This window comes from Dendropsophus ebraccatus, chromosome 1 (genome assembly GCF_027789765.1).
Source record: "Dendropsophus ebraccatus isolate aDenEbr1 chromosome 1, aDenEbr1.pat, whole genome shotgun sequence".
In the NCBI taxonomy this organism is placed as follows: domain Eukaryota; kingdom Metazoa; phylum Chordata; class Amphibia; order Anura; family Hylidae; genus Dendropsophus; species Dendropsophus ebraccatus.
Window position 1 is genome coordinate 109,510,387 of NC_091454.1, and position 17,167 is coordinate 109,527,553.

The window sequence follows — 17,167 nt, forward strand, 5'->3', positions numbered from 1 at the left end:
GATCAGCCGACATAAACGATGTCGGCTGATCGTTGCACTCTATTCCACGGGACGATTATCGTCTGTAGCGGCCGATATCGGCCGAATACGAAAGATAATCGTTCCGTGGAATAGGGCCTTAAGGACAAGAGCGGCGAGACAAAAGTCATGAATTTGAAGCCTTGAGAGATCCTTTAAACTCATATGGATAAGCTGCAAATCCAGATACAGCTCATACGGATTGTACAGATCTGATCGCATGAAAATTATGAAGACGACGTGGCACTTAAAGGACAACTCCGGTGAAAAGCTTTTTCCCAGTAATTGAAACAAATTACAAAGTTATACTTTGTAATATGCTTCAATCACCTATCTGCCCCCTTCCCTATCTTTTCCCCCCTTCAACCCCCCACCAGGAAATGAAGTAAACTCATTCTTACCTAAAGACTGTTGATCCCAGGCTGCTCTGTGGAAGCCATTTTGTGACAATGACATCATCAAGAGGGAGGCGGGTCTAAGCCCTGTTAGGCCAGCCCCCCTTTGTCAGATGACTCAGGTTTCTCAGCTCTGATAAATTAATTGTTTGTTTGTTTTATCAGCGCAGGAGTTGTCCTTTAACCCTTTAAGGACAGAGCCAATTTCGATTTTTGCGTTTTCGGTTTTTCCTCCTTGTGCTTAAAAGGCCATAGCACTTGCATTTTTCCACCTAGCGACCCACATGAGCCCTTATTTTTTGCGTCACTAATTGTACTTTGCAATGACAGGCTGAATTTTTGCATAAAGTACACTGCAAAACCAGAAAAAAATTCAAAGTGTGGGGAAATTGAAAAAAAAAACGCATTTTGTTTATTTGGGGGAAATGTGTTTTTACGCCATTCGCCCTGGGGTAAAACTGACTTGTTATATATGTTCCTCAAGTCGTTACGATTAAAACGATATGTAACATGTATAACTTTTATTGTATCGGATGGCCTGTAAAAAATTTAAACCATTGTCAACAAATATACGTCACTTAACCCTTAGGGGACACAGCCAGTTTTCATATTTGCGTTTTCGTTTTTCCCTCCTCGTGTATATAAGGCCATAGCGCCTGCATTTTTCCACCTAGAGACCCAAATGAGCCCTTATTTTTTGCGCAACTAATTGTACTTTGCTATGGCAGATGTAATTTTTGCCTAAAATGTGCCGGGAAACCAGAAAAAAATTATATGTGTGGTGAAATAAAAATGTGGTGAAATTATATGTGTGGCTTGTAAAAAATTAAAACCTTTTAAAGAAAATATATGTTCCTTAAAATCGCTCCATTCCCAGGCTTATAGCGCTTTTATCCTTTGGTCTATGGGTCTGTGTGAGGTGTCATTTTTTGCGCCATGATGTGATCTTTCTATCGGTACCTTGATTGCGCATATATGACTTTTTGATCGCTTTTTATTACAATTATTCTGGATTTGATGCGACCAAAAATGCGCAATTTTGCACTTTGGAATTTTTTTGTGCTGACGCCGTTTACCGTGTGAGATCAGGAATGTGATTAATTAATAGTTCGGGCGATTACGCATGCGGCGATAGCAAACATGTTTGTTTATTAATTTATTTTTATTTATAAAATGGGGAAAGGGGGGTGATTCAGACTTTTATTAGGGGAGGGGATTTTGTGTTATTAAAAATACTTTTTTCTTTTACTTTACACATATACTAGAAGCCCCCCTGGGGGACTTCTAGTATATGCACTCTGATCTCTCATAGAGATCCATGCAGTATAGTTATACTGCATGAATCCATGAGATCGGTGTTCTATTACTTTTGGCTGCTTCAGCCAAAAGCAATAGAATGCGGAGCCGGGATCAGCGCCATTACGGAGCAGACCCCGGCCCGGGATGGATGCGGGGATCGCCCCCCCGCAATCGCGCGGCAGGGGGGCGATCCCCCCACTAGACCACCAGGTATGCATTTGAGCAAGTATTTAGAAGCAGCTGTCAACTTTGACAGCTGCCTCTAAGTACTTAATTAGCGGGCGATCGGACCGTGCCCGCTAATAGCCGCGATCCCGGGCTACATGCGGCACCAGGGATCGCGGCAGTTCAGAGGGGGGTCGCCGCGCGACCCCCCTCTGAACTCCCATAGCGGCACGAGGACGTTCAATAACGTCCTGGTGCAGCTATGGGTTAAAATTGCTCCATTCCCAGGCTTATAGCGCTTTTATCCTTTGGTCTATGGGGCTGTGTGAGGTGTCATTTTTTGCGCCATGATGTTTACTTTCTATCGGTACATTGATTGCGCATATACGACTTTTTGATCGCTTTTTATTACAATTTTTCTGGATTTGATGCGACCAAAAATGCGCAATTTTGCACTTTGGGATTTTTTTGCGCTGACGCCGTTTACCGTGCGAGATCAGGAATGTGATTAATTAATAGTTCGGGCGATTACGCACGCGGCGATAGCAAACATGTTTATGTATTTATTTATTTACTTTTATTTATAACCTGGGAAAAGGGGGGTGATTCAGACTTTTATTAGGGGAGGGGGCTTTTTACTATTAACAACACTTTTTTTTTTTACTTTTACACATATACTAGAAGCCCCCCTAGGGGACTTCTAGTATAAGTGCACTGATCTCTCATTGAGATCTCTGCAGCATAGATATGCTGCAGAGATCCATGAGATCGGCACTCGTTTGCTTTCGGCTGCTGCTAAACGAGTGCCGAGCCGAGGACGGCGCCATCTTGGACGCGTCCCCGGCCGGCTTCAGTTACGGAGATCGCTCCTCCGGGACAACATCCCGGAGGAGCGATCTCCTCCACTAGACCCCAGGGAACGGCTGAATCCGGTAATCGGATGCAGCTGTCATGTTTGACAGCTGCATCTGATTACTGTATTAGCGGGCACGGCGATCGGACCGTGCCCGCTAATACCTACGGTCCCGGGCTACTCGCGGCACCCGGGACCGCCGCGGTTCAGAGCGGGGTCGCCGCACGGCCCCGCTCTGAACTTCCTTACCGGCATCAGGGCGTAAATTTACGCCCGATGTCGTTAAGGGGTTAAAGGCATGCTGTAGCACCGTCCATTGGCTGAGAATGGTTATCATGATAAAGGTAATGTTTTTAGGGAAAAAATTTCAAGTAGCTGCATTGCAGAACTAAACTATAAACTATGTAAACTATAAACTACTACAACAAAAAAAGTTAATTGAAAGCGAATACACATACAGTATATTACCTTAAGGAGATATGAGGTCTTATCAACCTCTGCTTTTCCAACAAGCTGACAGATCAAATCAAAATACTGCCCAGGCTGAACATCTGATAAAATCCGTCTTGAACTAGAAAAAATTGGCAGCCCTAATTGCCATTTTCGTAATGTTTCTACAGTTTTCTGGTCTTCTGCAGTAAAGCTGTATCCTTTGCTAGAAGTCCTTGGAATGAGTGGAGCATCGATATTACCTTCAAATACTAATGCTGAGAAGCCACTACTACTGATGCCTTGGAATTCATCATTAAACTTCTGGATCTAAGAGCACAAAAAATAAAAAGACAAAATATAGTGTACTCTAGAATATAAATATATGACCGGGGAGGAAAATTCACTAAACTGAATAAAGCTGAATATTGTGCCCATATCTACATTAAGGTTGGGCAGCAGTAAACCGATATGTTAGTAATACTGTTACACAACAAGGCTTTAATATTGCAAATTATAAAAAAAAAAATATAATAATAATAATAAGAAGAAGAAATATGAGTTACCAATAATTTGGTTTTCATGAGCACACCAGGACAGCACCACAAAGGCTTACCAAGCTTCTCCTGTAGATACCCCTAAATAACTAGCAACACCAAACATACTAGAAATAAGGAATGGGGGGTAGAAGAGGTGCTGTCATGGTGTGCTCATTAAAACCAAATTATCAGTAAATCATAATTCTAACTTTACGCATTGCCATTATGATAGCACCCCCAGATACGTACCAAATCAAGCTTTAGGAAGGGAAAATAGCATACTTAACTTTACACCCACAGGGTAAATCTTGAGAGTTCGAGGCATCCAATTTACAGTGTCTGGAGAAAATATGCTGACAGGACCATGGTGCCGCTCGGCATAACTGCACAAGGAAGGCAGCTGATTTCTCAGCCCAAGACGTAGCAATACTAGGCCTAAAGGAAAATTTTCTAATACCTTGTACCTTGTAGCGGAGAGCTGCGGCAGCGGAGGAGCGCGCGCTCTCCCATAGACGGGCAATGACACACTGAGACAGGCACAAAGTTCCACCCCAGAATTCTGCCTGTTTTAATCAGTGTGAACTTACCCGTAGGGAACAAACACACTGGGCGTATTCACAGCGGATTTCTCGCTGTGAATTTGCAGTGAGACCTGCTGTGGATCCCTGCCCTGTACACTCTATGGGCAGACAAACTCGCAGCAGGATGGACATCCCTCTGTGAGTTTGTCAGCAGCCCGCCCCGTTAACCCCCTGGCGGCCAGAGCGTATACATCACCTGGTCCCTGCTCCAGCTTGCTTCGGGGCTCCTGGCGTTTTCACGTCCAGCTCAGCCAATCAATGTGCTGTGGCGGGGCAGCGCACTGATTTGCCCGAGCAGGACGTGCCGGGACCCCCGAAGCAAGCCAGAGCGGGGACCAGGTAATGAATATGCTTCGGCGGCCAGGGGGTTACCGGGGCGAGCTGCTGACAAACTCGCAGCAGGATGGAGTTTGTCTGCCCATAGAGTGTACAGGGCAGGAATCCGCAGCAGATCTCTCAGCGAATTCACAGCGAGAAATCCGCTGCGGATAAGCCCAGTGTGTCTGTACCCTTATGATAATAGAGATTGGCACCTGCAAGGGATACAACCAATTTATTTCTAGTACACAGTTCTGTGAGCATATGTGCATCTACATTAAGTAAATGTTTCCTGTAGAATGGGGAGTGTGCAGAGTGTACACACTAAGATTACAACCCCACTCTTCCACCACATTCAATAAACAAATTCAGAATAAGGCCTTATTCTGACGCTCTGTAATCCATAAAGTCTACAGAGCCTGAGGCTGCACAAGGAACTCACAGCCCTCCCAGTATCATATATCAATATGATGTCGGAAAAGCTGAAAGTGTTTAAATCTGTGTGGCTGTTTCAATAAAGTGTGAGGGCTGCAAGTCCACTACACATCTTCGCGCTCTGTGGATTACAAACAATAAGAATAAGGCCTACGGAATGACCGTATACTGATATTAAGAGTTTTTATGAAGCCTAAAAATCATACCTTTATTCTGTGAAATCGAACAATATCCCCGATTTTATAAATTCTTGGAAGTGCATCTTGAGTTCCACTGAAAAATGTGCATTTCAGTTTGACATTGGATTGGTCCACAATGACAATGACACAACAAAAATCTGTAATAAAAAAAACAGATCTAATTCACCTTGCCATTTAATTATGAAAGTACATGGTACCGGTCATTATAAAGAACTCCTGACATTTCATCAGGCAGCAGTGAGACCTGCTGTGATACAGCAAGGGAGAGAGCACGGCAGCAGTGCGCTCAACTCCCAGGTTGCCAGCTAATCCTGACACTTTTGCGTCATTATGATGAGGCTCAAGTGCTAAAATTAGCAAGTGGCCAGGGACTGGAGTGCACTGTTGCTGTGCTTACTCCTGGGATGTATCTTCGTATCGTAGCGGGTTTCAGCAGAGACTTGCTGTGATAACTTTTGACATGCCTGATGACATCAAGGAAGAATTGGTCCGACAGCATCCAATAGTGAAAAAGTGGTGGTAGTTTATTCAAGCAACACACACCATAGCAACATTTCGACCCAGCAGGGTCTTTGTCAAGCCTGTCAGGCTTGACAAAGGCCCTGCTGGGTCGAAACGTTGCTATGGTGTGTGTTGCTTGAATAAACTACTACCACTTTTTCACTATTGGATGCTGTCGGACCAATTCTTCCTTGATGTATCATGGTCTTTAACTGGGATTGAAGACCCTCTGGCGTGCGTCCGTCTCCTACAAAGTGAGAGGCATTTTCTACTTACCCAGGTGCTGTTGGACTTTTTGCTGTATGATATGCCTGATAACATGTCAAAAGGTATTTATAATGACAGATACTCTTTAAATCTTAACATTTAGTACATGTGCATGTTTATTCTCTAGATTCCGTTTCTTAAAGGACAACTCCCGCGGGACCCCAAAAAAAAAAAAAAAACACAGACACACACAGACACCATACTCACCATCTCTCCGGTGACGATCGCCACTCGATTCGCCCGCCGTCCGCCTCTCCGTCGCCGCCGTCCGCCATCCAGCGATGTCTCCAACTTCCGGGTCCAGGGGATGGAAAAGGCTGCCAGTGCGCTTGCGCACCGGCAGCCTTTTCATTGGCTGGAGCGCATCACATGGCTTCCAGCAAGCTCAGCCAATCAGGGCTGAGCAAGCTGGAAGCCATGTGATACGCTCCAGCCAATGAAAAGGCTGCTGGTGCGCATGTGCACCAGCAGCCTTTTCATCCCCATTCACTTTGCATGAAGACGCCGAGGAGGAAGAAGACCCGGACCGCCCCTCGGCTCTGACGTCGTCGTCACCAGATGCCGCCCCGGAGAAGAGGACCGTGACGATCGGAATAGGTAATGTATACATTCCTTAACTTCCGGGGTGGGGGGTCGGGGGTCCGAAAGTGGGGGAAGGGGGCCAGGCCGGGTATTTAACCACATTACAAAGTTATATAACTTTGTAATGTGTGTTAAATGAGCAAAAAAAAATTTTTGTGGGAGTTGTCCTTTAAAGTGACTGTACCACAAGGCCCAGGCTGAAGCACTAGAGGCGGGTCGACCCACCCTTAGTGGGAGGAAACCCTAGCCCATCTATGATAGGGTTCCATTGATTCACATGATTTTCATGTGAAAATCAAAACTCACATGTAAAAATCGCACCAAACACGCAGTGATAAAAACGCAGCGGTAAATACGCAGCGATACGGTACGTGTAAAGGCACCCTAAGGGTGGGTCGGCCCGCCTCCAGTGCTTCTGCCTGGGCCTGGTGGTACAGTCACTTTAAGGCTTCTATTTCAAAAAGTACCCCTGCTAAAGTACTCCCACCCAATGTGACAAAGGATGTAAGAAGATGCTACTGCATGCTGGGAGCTACAGTTACCGAGGCTTCCATATGATGCCCAACAAATATCACGCACAAATCCTATTCTAATTTCAGGTCAGGTGTGGTTTGCAATTGAGCTCCATTTACTTCAATGAAACTAAATATGCAAAGCCCCACCCAAATTGGAGACATAAGGAGCGCTTTATCTGGCAAAAAGTGGCCATGTTTTTCTTATGCTGGAAAATCCCTTTAAAGTGAAGAGTTTACAATACTCAAAGGGCATCATACTGTTGCTTTGCCATTACAGATGAGAATGCTGTAACATCACTCCATGTCCAATCCCAGATTGCACTCAAACAGGGGTATAACAGAGTCAAAGGGCTTTCCCAAGTTCCTAAAGTGCAGCAAGCTGTAGCACCTTCTTACACCCCCCCCCCCCCCCCCCGCCCACCCACCCCCCATTCAGAAGTCACCCAGCTTTCCTGCATCTTATATTGTTGTATGACTGAGGCCACCCAGCTTTCCCAGGATCTTAGTCTTAGTATGATGGGGGGTCACAAGATCTTACAGACTAGAAGGACTGAGTCAGTCCTCCTAGTCTGTAAGCTCCTGTGTCCCCCCCAGTCCTCCTCCTAGTCTGTAAACTCCTGTGTGTCCCCCCCCAGTCCTCCTAGTCTGTAAACTCCTGTGCCCCCCCAGTCCTCCTAGTCTGTAAGCTCCTGTGTCCCCCAGTCCTCCTCCTAGTCTGTAAGCTCCTGTGTCCCCCCAGTCCTCCTCCTAGTCTGTAAGCTCCTATGTCCCCCAGTCCTCCTAGTCTGTAAGCTACTGTGCCCCCCCCCAGTCCTCCTAGTCTGTAAGCTTCTGTGTCCCCCCAGTCCTCCTAGTCTGTAAGCTCCTGTGTCCCCCAGTCCTCCTCCTAGCCTGTAAACTCCTGTGTCCCCCCAGTCCTCCTCCTAGTCTGTAAGCTCCTGTGTCCCCCCAGTCCTCCTCCTAGTCTGTAAGCTCCTGTGTCCCCCCAGTCCTCCTCCTAGTCTGTAAACTCCTGTGTCCCCCCAGTCCTCCTCCTAGTCTGTAAGCTCCTGTGTCCCCCCCCAGTCCTCCTAGTCTGTAAGCTCCTATGTCCCCCAGTCCTCCTAGTCTGTAAGCTCCAATGTCCCCCAGTCCTCCTCCTAGTCTGTAAGCTCCTGTGTCCCCCAGTCCTCCTCCTAGTCTGTAAGCTCCTGTGTCCCCCAGTCCTCCTCCTAGTCTGTAAGCTCCTGTGTCCCCCCCAGTCCTCCTCCTAGTTTGTAAACTCCTGTGCCCCCCAGTCCTCCTAGTCTGTAAGCTCCTGTGTCCCCCAGTCCTCCTCCTAGTCTGTAAGCTCCTGTGTCCCCCCAGTCCTCCTCCTAGTCTGTAAGTTCCTGTGTCCCCCCAGTCCTCCTAGTCTGTAAACTCCTATGCCCACCTCCTAGTCTGTAAGCTCCTGTGCCCCCCCAGTCCTCCTCCTAGTCTGTAAGCTCCTGTGTCCCCCCAGTTTTCCTAGTCTGTAAGCTCCTATGTCCCTCCAGTCCTCCTCCTAGTCTGTAAGCTCCTGTGTCTCCCCCAGTCCTCCTCCTAGTTTGTAAACTCCTGTCCCCCCAGTCCTCCTCCTAGTCTGTAAGCTCCTGTGTCCCCCCAGTCCTCCTAGTCTGTAAGCTCCTGTGCCCCCCAGTCCTCCTCCTAGTCTGTAAGCTCCTGTGTCCCCCCAGTCTGTAAGCTCCTATGTCTCCCAGTCCTCCTAGTCTGTAAGCTCCTATGTCCCCCCAGTCCTCCTAGTCTGTAAGCTCCTGTGTCCCCCCCAGTCGTCCTCCTTGTCTGTAAGCTCCTGTGTCCCCCCCCAGTCGTCCTCCTAGTCTGTAAGCTCCTGTGTCCCCCCAGTCCTCCTCCTAGTCTGTAAGCTCCTGTGCCCCCCAGTCCTCCTCCTAGTCTGTAAGCTCCTGTTTCCCCCCAGTCCTCCTCCTAGTCTGTAAGCTCCTGTGTCCCCCCAGTCCTCCTAGTCTGTAAGCTCCTGTGTCCCCCCCAGTCCTCCTCCTTGTCTGTAAACTCCTGTGCCCCCCAGTCCTCCTCCTAGCCTGTAAGCTCCTGTGCCCCCCCAGTCCTCCTCCTAGTTTGTAAGCTCCTGCGTCCCCCCAGTCCTCCTCCTAGTCTGTAAGCTCCTGTGTCCCCCCAGTCCTCCTAGTCTGTAAACTCCTATGTCCCCCAGTCCTCCTAGTCTGTAAGCTCCTATGTCCCCCAGTCCTCCTCCTAGTCTGTAAGCTCCTGTGTCCCCCAGTCCTCCTCCTAGTCTGTAAGCTCCTGTGTCCCCCCAGTCCTCCTAGTCTGTAAGCTCCTATGTCCCCCAGTCCTCCTCCTAGTCTGTAAGCTCCTGTGCCCCCCAGTCCTCCTCCTAGCCTGTAAGCTCCTTTGTCCCCCCAGTCCTCCTAGTCTGTAAGCTCCTATGTCCCCCCAGTCCTCCTCTTTGTCTGTAAACTCCTGTGCCCCCCAGTCCTCCTCCTAGCCTGTAAGCTCCTGTGCCCCCCCAGTCCTCCTCCTAGTTTGTAAGCTCCTGTGCCCCCCCAGTCCTCCTCCTAGTCTGTAAGCTCCTGTGCCCCCCAGTCCTCCTCCTAGTCTGTAAGCTCCTGCCTCCTCCTAGTCTGTAAACTCCTGTGTCCCCCCCCCCCCCAGTTCTCTTAGTCTGTAAGCTCCTATGGTCCTCCCAGTCCTCCTCCTAGTCTGTACAGACTAGGAGGAGGACTGGGGGGACACAAGAGCTTACACACCCATACTCCCTACAGTGGGAACCTGTTATAGCCAGAAACTGTTCCAGTGGTGATATTAGGTCTGTACGTGCCCCCACTAGCTTCACTCTCCATTATTCATAAACCTTTAGGGGTATTGTACCTGACATAGGAATGCTCCCCGACCATATTCCCTTTTTATAACTTGTCATAAAACCTGATGCACTGAGTATAATGCACCAGTGATAATACCTGATAAATATAATTCAGTTAAGCTTTATAAGGAGAGGGGGCCCACTCTTGAGGTCTGTGCACTGGGCCCACCAGTGTATTAAAACGGCCCTGGAAGCACGTATAGATATATAAAAGGTACCATGCATCTCTTTAACCTAACAGCTATATAATAACAGTGTCAACTGTTTAACAAATAAGTTACAGCTGACAGATTCCCTTTAATGGAGAGGAGTGGTACTCTGTCAGAGCCCTCACCTCAACCTCCTCTATCTGGTCGTACTAGGTCAGGACCAGAGACTTTAAGGGTACAAACACACACACCGTATATGCAGCAGATATGCAGCAAATACGCAGCAGATCTGCAGCAGATTTGATGCTGTGTTCAGTTATTTAGATCTAATCTGCTGCGTATTTGCTGCGTATCGCAGCAGTAAATACTCTGCGTATATGGTGTGTGTGTTTGTACCCTAAGGCTGCATTCCCACGTTCCGTGATCCTAACGGATCACGGATGTGGAATGCATGTACCGGAGTCCCCCCGCGCCTGGACAGCATCTGTAATTGGATGCTGGGAGCGGGGGAAGACTGTATTCATAAGCGCCGAGCTGTAATGAATCAGCCGTGCGGTGCTGTTACTACAGCGCGGCGCTTATGAATACAGTCTCCCCTGCTCCCGGCATCTAATTACAGATGCTGTCCGGGCGCGGGGGGACTCCGGTACATGCATTCCACGTCGGTGATCCGTCAGGATCACGGAACGTGGGAATGCAGCCTAAGGGTCCATTTACACAGAAAGATTATCTGACTGATTACCTGCCAAATATTTGAAGCCAAAGCCAGGAACAGACTATAAACAGAGATCAGGTCATAAAGGAAAGCCTGAGATTTCTCCTCTTTTTAAATCCATTCCTGTCTGGCTTTAAATCTTTGGCAGATAATCTGTCAGATAATCTTTCTGTGTAAATGGACCTTAAAGAAAACCTTTGTCAATAAATAAAAAATTAAAAATTTTTTCTTTAAACATAAATGAAACTGTCACAGAACATATTTAAAGTGAATGTACCAGTTGTACATTGCTTTTTTTATTTTTACAATAAATGCATCGACGCCGGCACGGGGATGCTAAACCACGGTCTGTCTTTTGAACTATGTTTCGGTTTCCGTGCACGGCGCTGGTCTATTACGGAGCACTGTCACAAATGCCCCTAAATCAGCAGCAATGTTTAGCATACGTTCCCATCTGCATTCGACTCCTCCTCGATTCTGTTTCTCAGTTCCATTTCAGTAGGTTTAAGTTTAACATACAGAAAAACATGGTCAACCACATTTTTGTGCACGGAAAAAAACAAAAACTTTACTGAAGTCAATGGTGACAAATGTAAATGGAAGGGCTTTCAGTTTATGTCAGTCTGCAAGTCATCAGTTCAATTACATTTGTCTGTTGCCTGAATGTAACAGAGAAAGGCAATTAGACAGAGCGTGAAATGCGGGAGTTGATGCCAAACCCGTCACCAAATGACCAATTTGGCGCACTGAGGTGTGGTTACCCTGGCCAGCCCACCTCTCCTAAAGAATACTCTGCATTGATGTCACTCCAATACTAGTCACTGCAGAGTGCTGGATGAATGTTCATTAGGAGGGGCAGTTCAGTGCACCAAATCACCTCATTTGGTGACGGGTTTGGCCATCAGTATAAGGTGTATGGGGGCTCAGCTAACCAACCACCGACAGATGATGTCTCTGGAGATAGGGGGCCAGGCATTTCAGGAGAGCATGGCTGAGGATTGCTCGGCAGTGCTGAATGTTGCTTTATAAGGGGAGGACGGGGAAAATAACTGATGGCTAAATAATCATCAGTTATTGAAAGTTGTGCAGTTCATAGGGAAGACTGTACTTCTAAGTAGTAGTAAGGAATGTGTATATCAATAATACTTTACAACTTATAAACTTATAAAATAATATAAAATGTAGGGGAAATTTTTTTTAAAGAGAACTCCCTCATGAAGTAATCTTCAGTAATTTTTTCGCATGGCTTGTGGAGATCCAGCATTCTCATTGAGCAGATGCTATGGATGTGCATTTTTCTCATTAATCTAGGAGTGGGCAAGCAGGACCTTGTGCTAGAAAGTAGATCACACAATCTTCTGACATAACAAAGAAGGCCAAAAATAAATTCAAACTGGACAAAAAACAAAAATTGTCTCAAACACCTCAGCAAACTCAACAGAAATAGTTATATAAATGGAGTAACAGAATGAAAGCTTTCATTTTATAGTCTACTTAGTCTTAAAAAATTCTTAGTTCTAAATAGACAAAAATGCATTTTAAGGATAATTTATTTATGTTCCTGCAGAGCTCTCATTATTTTGTAGCTTCAAGGGAAAGCTAGGTAATTTGGAATATTTAATTAGTCTTGCAATATTACTAGGCACTTTATTGAAAATGTATTATTAAGCTAAATTCTCCCTAACAAAATTCTTATTGCACCTTTACTGTAACTATCACAAAAATAAAAAGCCGGCTGCCTTGGTACTTCTTACAGATATATTAGTGAAAACACTGTCATAAAAAAACAGCTGTAAATGAGCACACCATGCTAACAGAGGCTTGAAGAGAGCCCTTCAGACAGTCAGCCATAGCAGACAAAAAATGCTATGTATTACAAAAGAAATAGAAAACAAGGATAGCATGGGGAATGCAGTGTTCTGCTGAGTAAAGGGGTTTCCTGACTGGGAAACCATGTAGCAAAAGAGAATTCAGGGCACTGTATTCACATACTACACCAGGAGAGCTAATGGAGTCGTGTTCATTGAGAAAGGGCAAACAATCCAATCTGTTCACAAGATTATGGGAATACCTCGATATGCCAATGAGCAACCCTGACAAATCAGTTTTCTATATGAAATACAACAAAATCTGCCACTAGGTGACTGACTTACTATAAAACTGTATTTGTGGCTCTGTCACTCTGCTACTAGGTGTCTGACTTATGCTGCGTTTACAGAGAAAGATTTATCTGACAGATTTCTGAAGCCAAAGCCAGGAATGGATTTGAAAATGGGATAGATCCGAGTCTTTCCTTTATGACCTGTTCTCTATTTATAGTCTGTTCCTGGCTTTGGCTTCAAAGATCTGTCAGATAAATCTGTCTGTGTAAACGCAACCTTACTATTAGGCGATGTTCACACACAGAACGGCTGGTGTTACTGATGATGATTCCAGCCGGTACTGCTGTACCGGCCAGGTGATCTTCATTACTTATTAATTCTAATGTGGGTGCATCAGTGTGAGCCCGCTACCCCTGCTGCACACAATGGAGCGCTCAGCTGGAGCCGCACGCTCCATTGTGTGAACAGAGAGTTTCTCTGCGGCCACTATTCAATAAATGACATGTCAGTTTTTTGCGTGGTGGCTAGCGATAGCGGCCGGAGTGTATACTATGGGGGAGATTTATCAAACTAGTGTAAAGTAGAATTGTCTTAGTTGCCCCTAGCAACCAATCAGATTCCACTTTTTATTGCTTACAGATTCTTTGAAAAATGAAAGGTGGAAGCTGATAGGTTGCTAGGGGCAACTAAGACAATTCTACTTTACACCAGTTTGATAAATCTCCCACATAGTGTGTACACTCTGGGCGGGATTTCCTCTAGCTGCAGCACAATGTAAGTAAAGTATTAATCACAACCGTGTTGCAAATCAGCAACAATGGTCATGATTAATACTTTACTTACGTTGTGTGAACATGGCCTAAGGGTACAAACACACACAGCATATACGCTGTGTATTTACTGCTGCGATACACAGCAGATACGCAGCATATTAGATCTAAATAACTGAACACAGCATCAAATCTGCTGCGTATACGCTGTGTGTGTTTGTACCCTAAAACTGTATTTGATGCTTTGTCACTAAAGCCATTTGTTTTTTTTGTAACAGCAAATAAGGAGCCCAAATGCAGGAAGTGATGCCAGGCGTCCCTCTGCTCTGCACAGATTGGCCAAGATGAATGCTGATTGGCCAGCAGCTGGACACGCCCCTGTGCACCGCTGCAACTGATCTCAGGTAAATGTTATTTATAGAAAAGGTCCTCCCGCCGGCCCACAGTAAATGGAGAAGCATGAGCAGTAAGCGCAATGAGGCACGAAACAAGCTGCTGGAGCTGCAAAATCTAAACTGCATACATAAGGCAAGCATTAACTATAGATTTTCTGGGGTTTTTAAATTTTTTTTTTTTTTTGTCATGACAGGTACACTTTAACCAAGACTAGAAAACTGGAGAAACAGAGCCCAATCTAGCAATCATACTTATAATTTTTGGTTTCATTTATAAATAGTGTAGAGAAAACTTCAGAAAAGTGTCCGGTAAGCGACATTCAACTCCGGCATCTGGAGACGTTAGATGCCCCCTTGGGAATGCTGGAAAACGTAGAGCCATGTTTTCTTGGCAGCCCTAGGGTGGCATCCCATGTCTCGAGATGCCAGGAGTTAAATGTTGATGCTACGGATTTCGGACACTTTTCTGAAGTTCCCAGCAACATTGTGATGGTGCTGTCCACATACCCGGAGGTGAATATAAGGGCACCTGTACAATGGTGGTGCCATGTGGGTAATAGCTCTGGGCACAGGAGCCTATTATGTTATACACCTCCATTACAGGCTGTCTGATGTGCAGATATGGGGGTCACCCAGCAGATGTAGAGAGAAAGCACCAGATCTTATATGGGGAAACCTAAGACTGATGTGGGGGATAAAGAGTGTTACATAAAAACCTGACCCCCTGCTGTGAAAACCAGCAGTAAAGTGTGTGTGGGCGGGGCCTAGCCTGCTGACGGACCTCACTACACCCCACAGCACTACATACCTGTCCCTTTACTACGATATGGAAGTTTAAAAAACGTCACAACACCAAACACATTGGCCACCGTGCCCTCCTTAAGCTGGTCGAGTGACGTGTAAACGTACTTCTGTGCAGGAGCCTAAAACATAAAGAGAATGACGTCATGTAACCCCGAGCAGTCACGTCCACAGGTCCGCTATCACGTAATTAGAAGAGACCTACACTCATCCTCCCGGAGCTGCTACTGCAGCCGCGCCACAACACAGACACGTGACACCGGGAGGCGCGCGCTTTCCTGTGGCTCACGTGACCGGAGAGGAACAAGGTGGGCGCGGTATTCGCTCGATAGCGCTGTATGAAAGGGCTTGTACGCAAGAGGACACGGTCCCTCCCAGTTATGGATAACAGTCAGCTGTAAAGCGGCTGTCTATTTCTCATAACTTGTAAGGACCTTTTGCCCCCTAGTGGTGAGGTCCTGCATATATCTATATAGTATATTTACCCCCTCTGTGTCCACATATAGTTTATATATACCCCTTGTACCCCATATAGTGTTTATATGCCCCCTGCATTCCATAGTGTTCATATACCCCCTCTCTGCCCCATATATAGTGTTTATATGCCCCCTGCATTCCATAGTGTTCATATACCCCCTCTCTGCCCATATATAGTGTTTATGTGCGCCCTCTCTGCCCCATATATAGTGTTTATATGCTCCCCTGTGCCCCATTTAGTGTTTATATGCCCCCTGCATTCCATAGTGTTCATATACCCCCTCTCTGCCCATATATAGTGTTTATGTGCCCCCTCTCTGCCCCATATATAGTGTTTATATGCTCCCCTGTGCCCCATTTAGTGTTTATATGCCCCCCTGCATTCCATAGTGTTTATATACCCCCTCTCTGCCCCATATATAGTGTTTATGTGCCCCATATAGTGTTTATATGCCCCCTCTGTGCCCCATATATAGTTGTTTCATGCTCCAATTACTTTTTCTATGCCTCCTCTGTGCCCCCTACAGTGTGTAAAGGACTCCTGTGTGGTCCCACTCTGCACCCTGTATAGTATTTATATGCCCCCTCTGTGCCCATGTATTATTATAGTGCTTGAAAAGCACTATATTGTAATCCGTATTCTTCTTCCGTTTCTTCTTCTTCTTCCAACCATTTTTCTGTGCATAATACAGCCCGAACCGCTTTGCGCACAGACTCCGTTCAAACTGCGTTTCGAAGCCCTCGGCAGTGTGTGGTGTGCTATCTAATTTTCGTTTCGATTGGATTTGTCGTTTTTAAGAAATTTACATTTAAAGACCCCAAATTTCCCATAGAAATAATGGCCCATTGCAAATAATGGCCACACTCTAACCGCTAACAGCCAGTCACAGCACATATGCAAATAGCTGAAATAAAGCAGCCAATAGGAACTCTAAGGTCTTGTCATGCAATGTATCACACCATCCACAGTCACATGTCCACTATTCGCCAATAGAAGATGTAATATATGGAAGGTCCTTAACGATTTTGTCTCACTGACATGAGTAAGATTGTCATGGTAACCGAGCAATAATCTTTACCATTATAAGTAGCAGAGGTCAGTCAGTAAAATAGCAGAGCTGAGGCAGGCATGTAGCAGGGATGGTACCCAAGCCGCTCTTAAAGGGACAGTACCCAAGGCGCTCTTAAAGGGACCCAAGTCGCTCTAATTGGGTCCCTTTAAGAGCGACCCGGGTCCCTGTAAGAGCGAAATATGTCCCTTTTAAGAGCCACCTGGGTCCCTTTTAAGAGCGAAGGGACCCAAGTCGCTCTTAAAGGGATGGCACCCACGATTAAAGTTTCTCTTTAAAAGAAGTGACTGGTAAAGGGGCGCTCTTTTCAAGCAGTATGTATTTCCCTGGAAATGCAAATCTAGTTGTTTTATGCCCCCTCTTTGCCCTAATTACTTTTTCGATGTCCCCTCTGTGCCTCTGTCCCCTTTGTACCCCAATTAGTTCTATTTACACAATGTAAACCAATTAATTCTATGCCCCATATTTCTATTTTAAGCCCAATATAGTTATTTAGGGCCCCTCTATGCTCCAATTACTGTGCCCCCCCCCCCCCCCCACCGAGAAAGAAAAACTCATCTTTCACTCATTACCTGCAGCTCCTCTCCTGCCAGCGAGAGCCTTCACTCTCGTCTTTCGGCACAGGCAGAGACACTGCCTGCATCGGACGTCCCTCAGGCTCTATCGGTCATCAACTTGTGCGTCTAAAAGACACACACACACGGGGCTGCAGGGACATCCAGTGCAGGCAT

The 17,167-nt window shown here is 46.2% G+C and overlaps 1 protein-coding gene across 4 annotated transcripts in view; it reads right to left on the reverse strand.

Annotated features, from left to right (window-relative positions):
- The window catches only part of POT1 (protection of telomeres 1), a 78,544-nt gene extending 63,364 nt beyond the window's left edge, over positions 1 to 15,180 (reverse strand). For 3 of the 4 annotated variants that reach the window (XR_011363855.1, XM_069976681.1, XM_069976673.1), the window contains exons 1-4: positions 15,095 to 15,180; positions 14,897 to 15,011; positions 5,239 to 5,369; positions 3,199 to 3,489 (exon numbers count right to left, since the gene is read on the reverse strand). Coding sequence is in view for 3 of the 4 variants with exons in the window: in XM_069976681.1 (XP_069832782.1) it covers positions 3,199 to 3,489; positions 5,239 to 5,369; positions 14,897 to 15,011; positions 15,095 to 15,100 (543 nt within the window). In the remaining variant the exon portion in view is untranslated. The remainder of the gene's footprint in view (positions 1 to 3,198; positions 3,490 to 5,238; positions 5,370 to 14,896; positions 15,012 to 15,094) is intronic. The other variant, XM_069976688.1, reaches the window with a different exon arrangement.
- Positions 15,181 to 17,167: the final 1,987 nt, after the last annotated feature.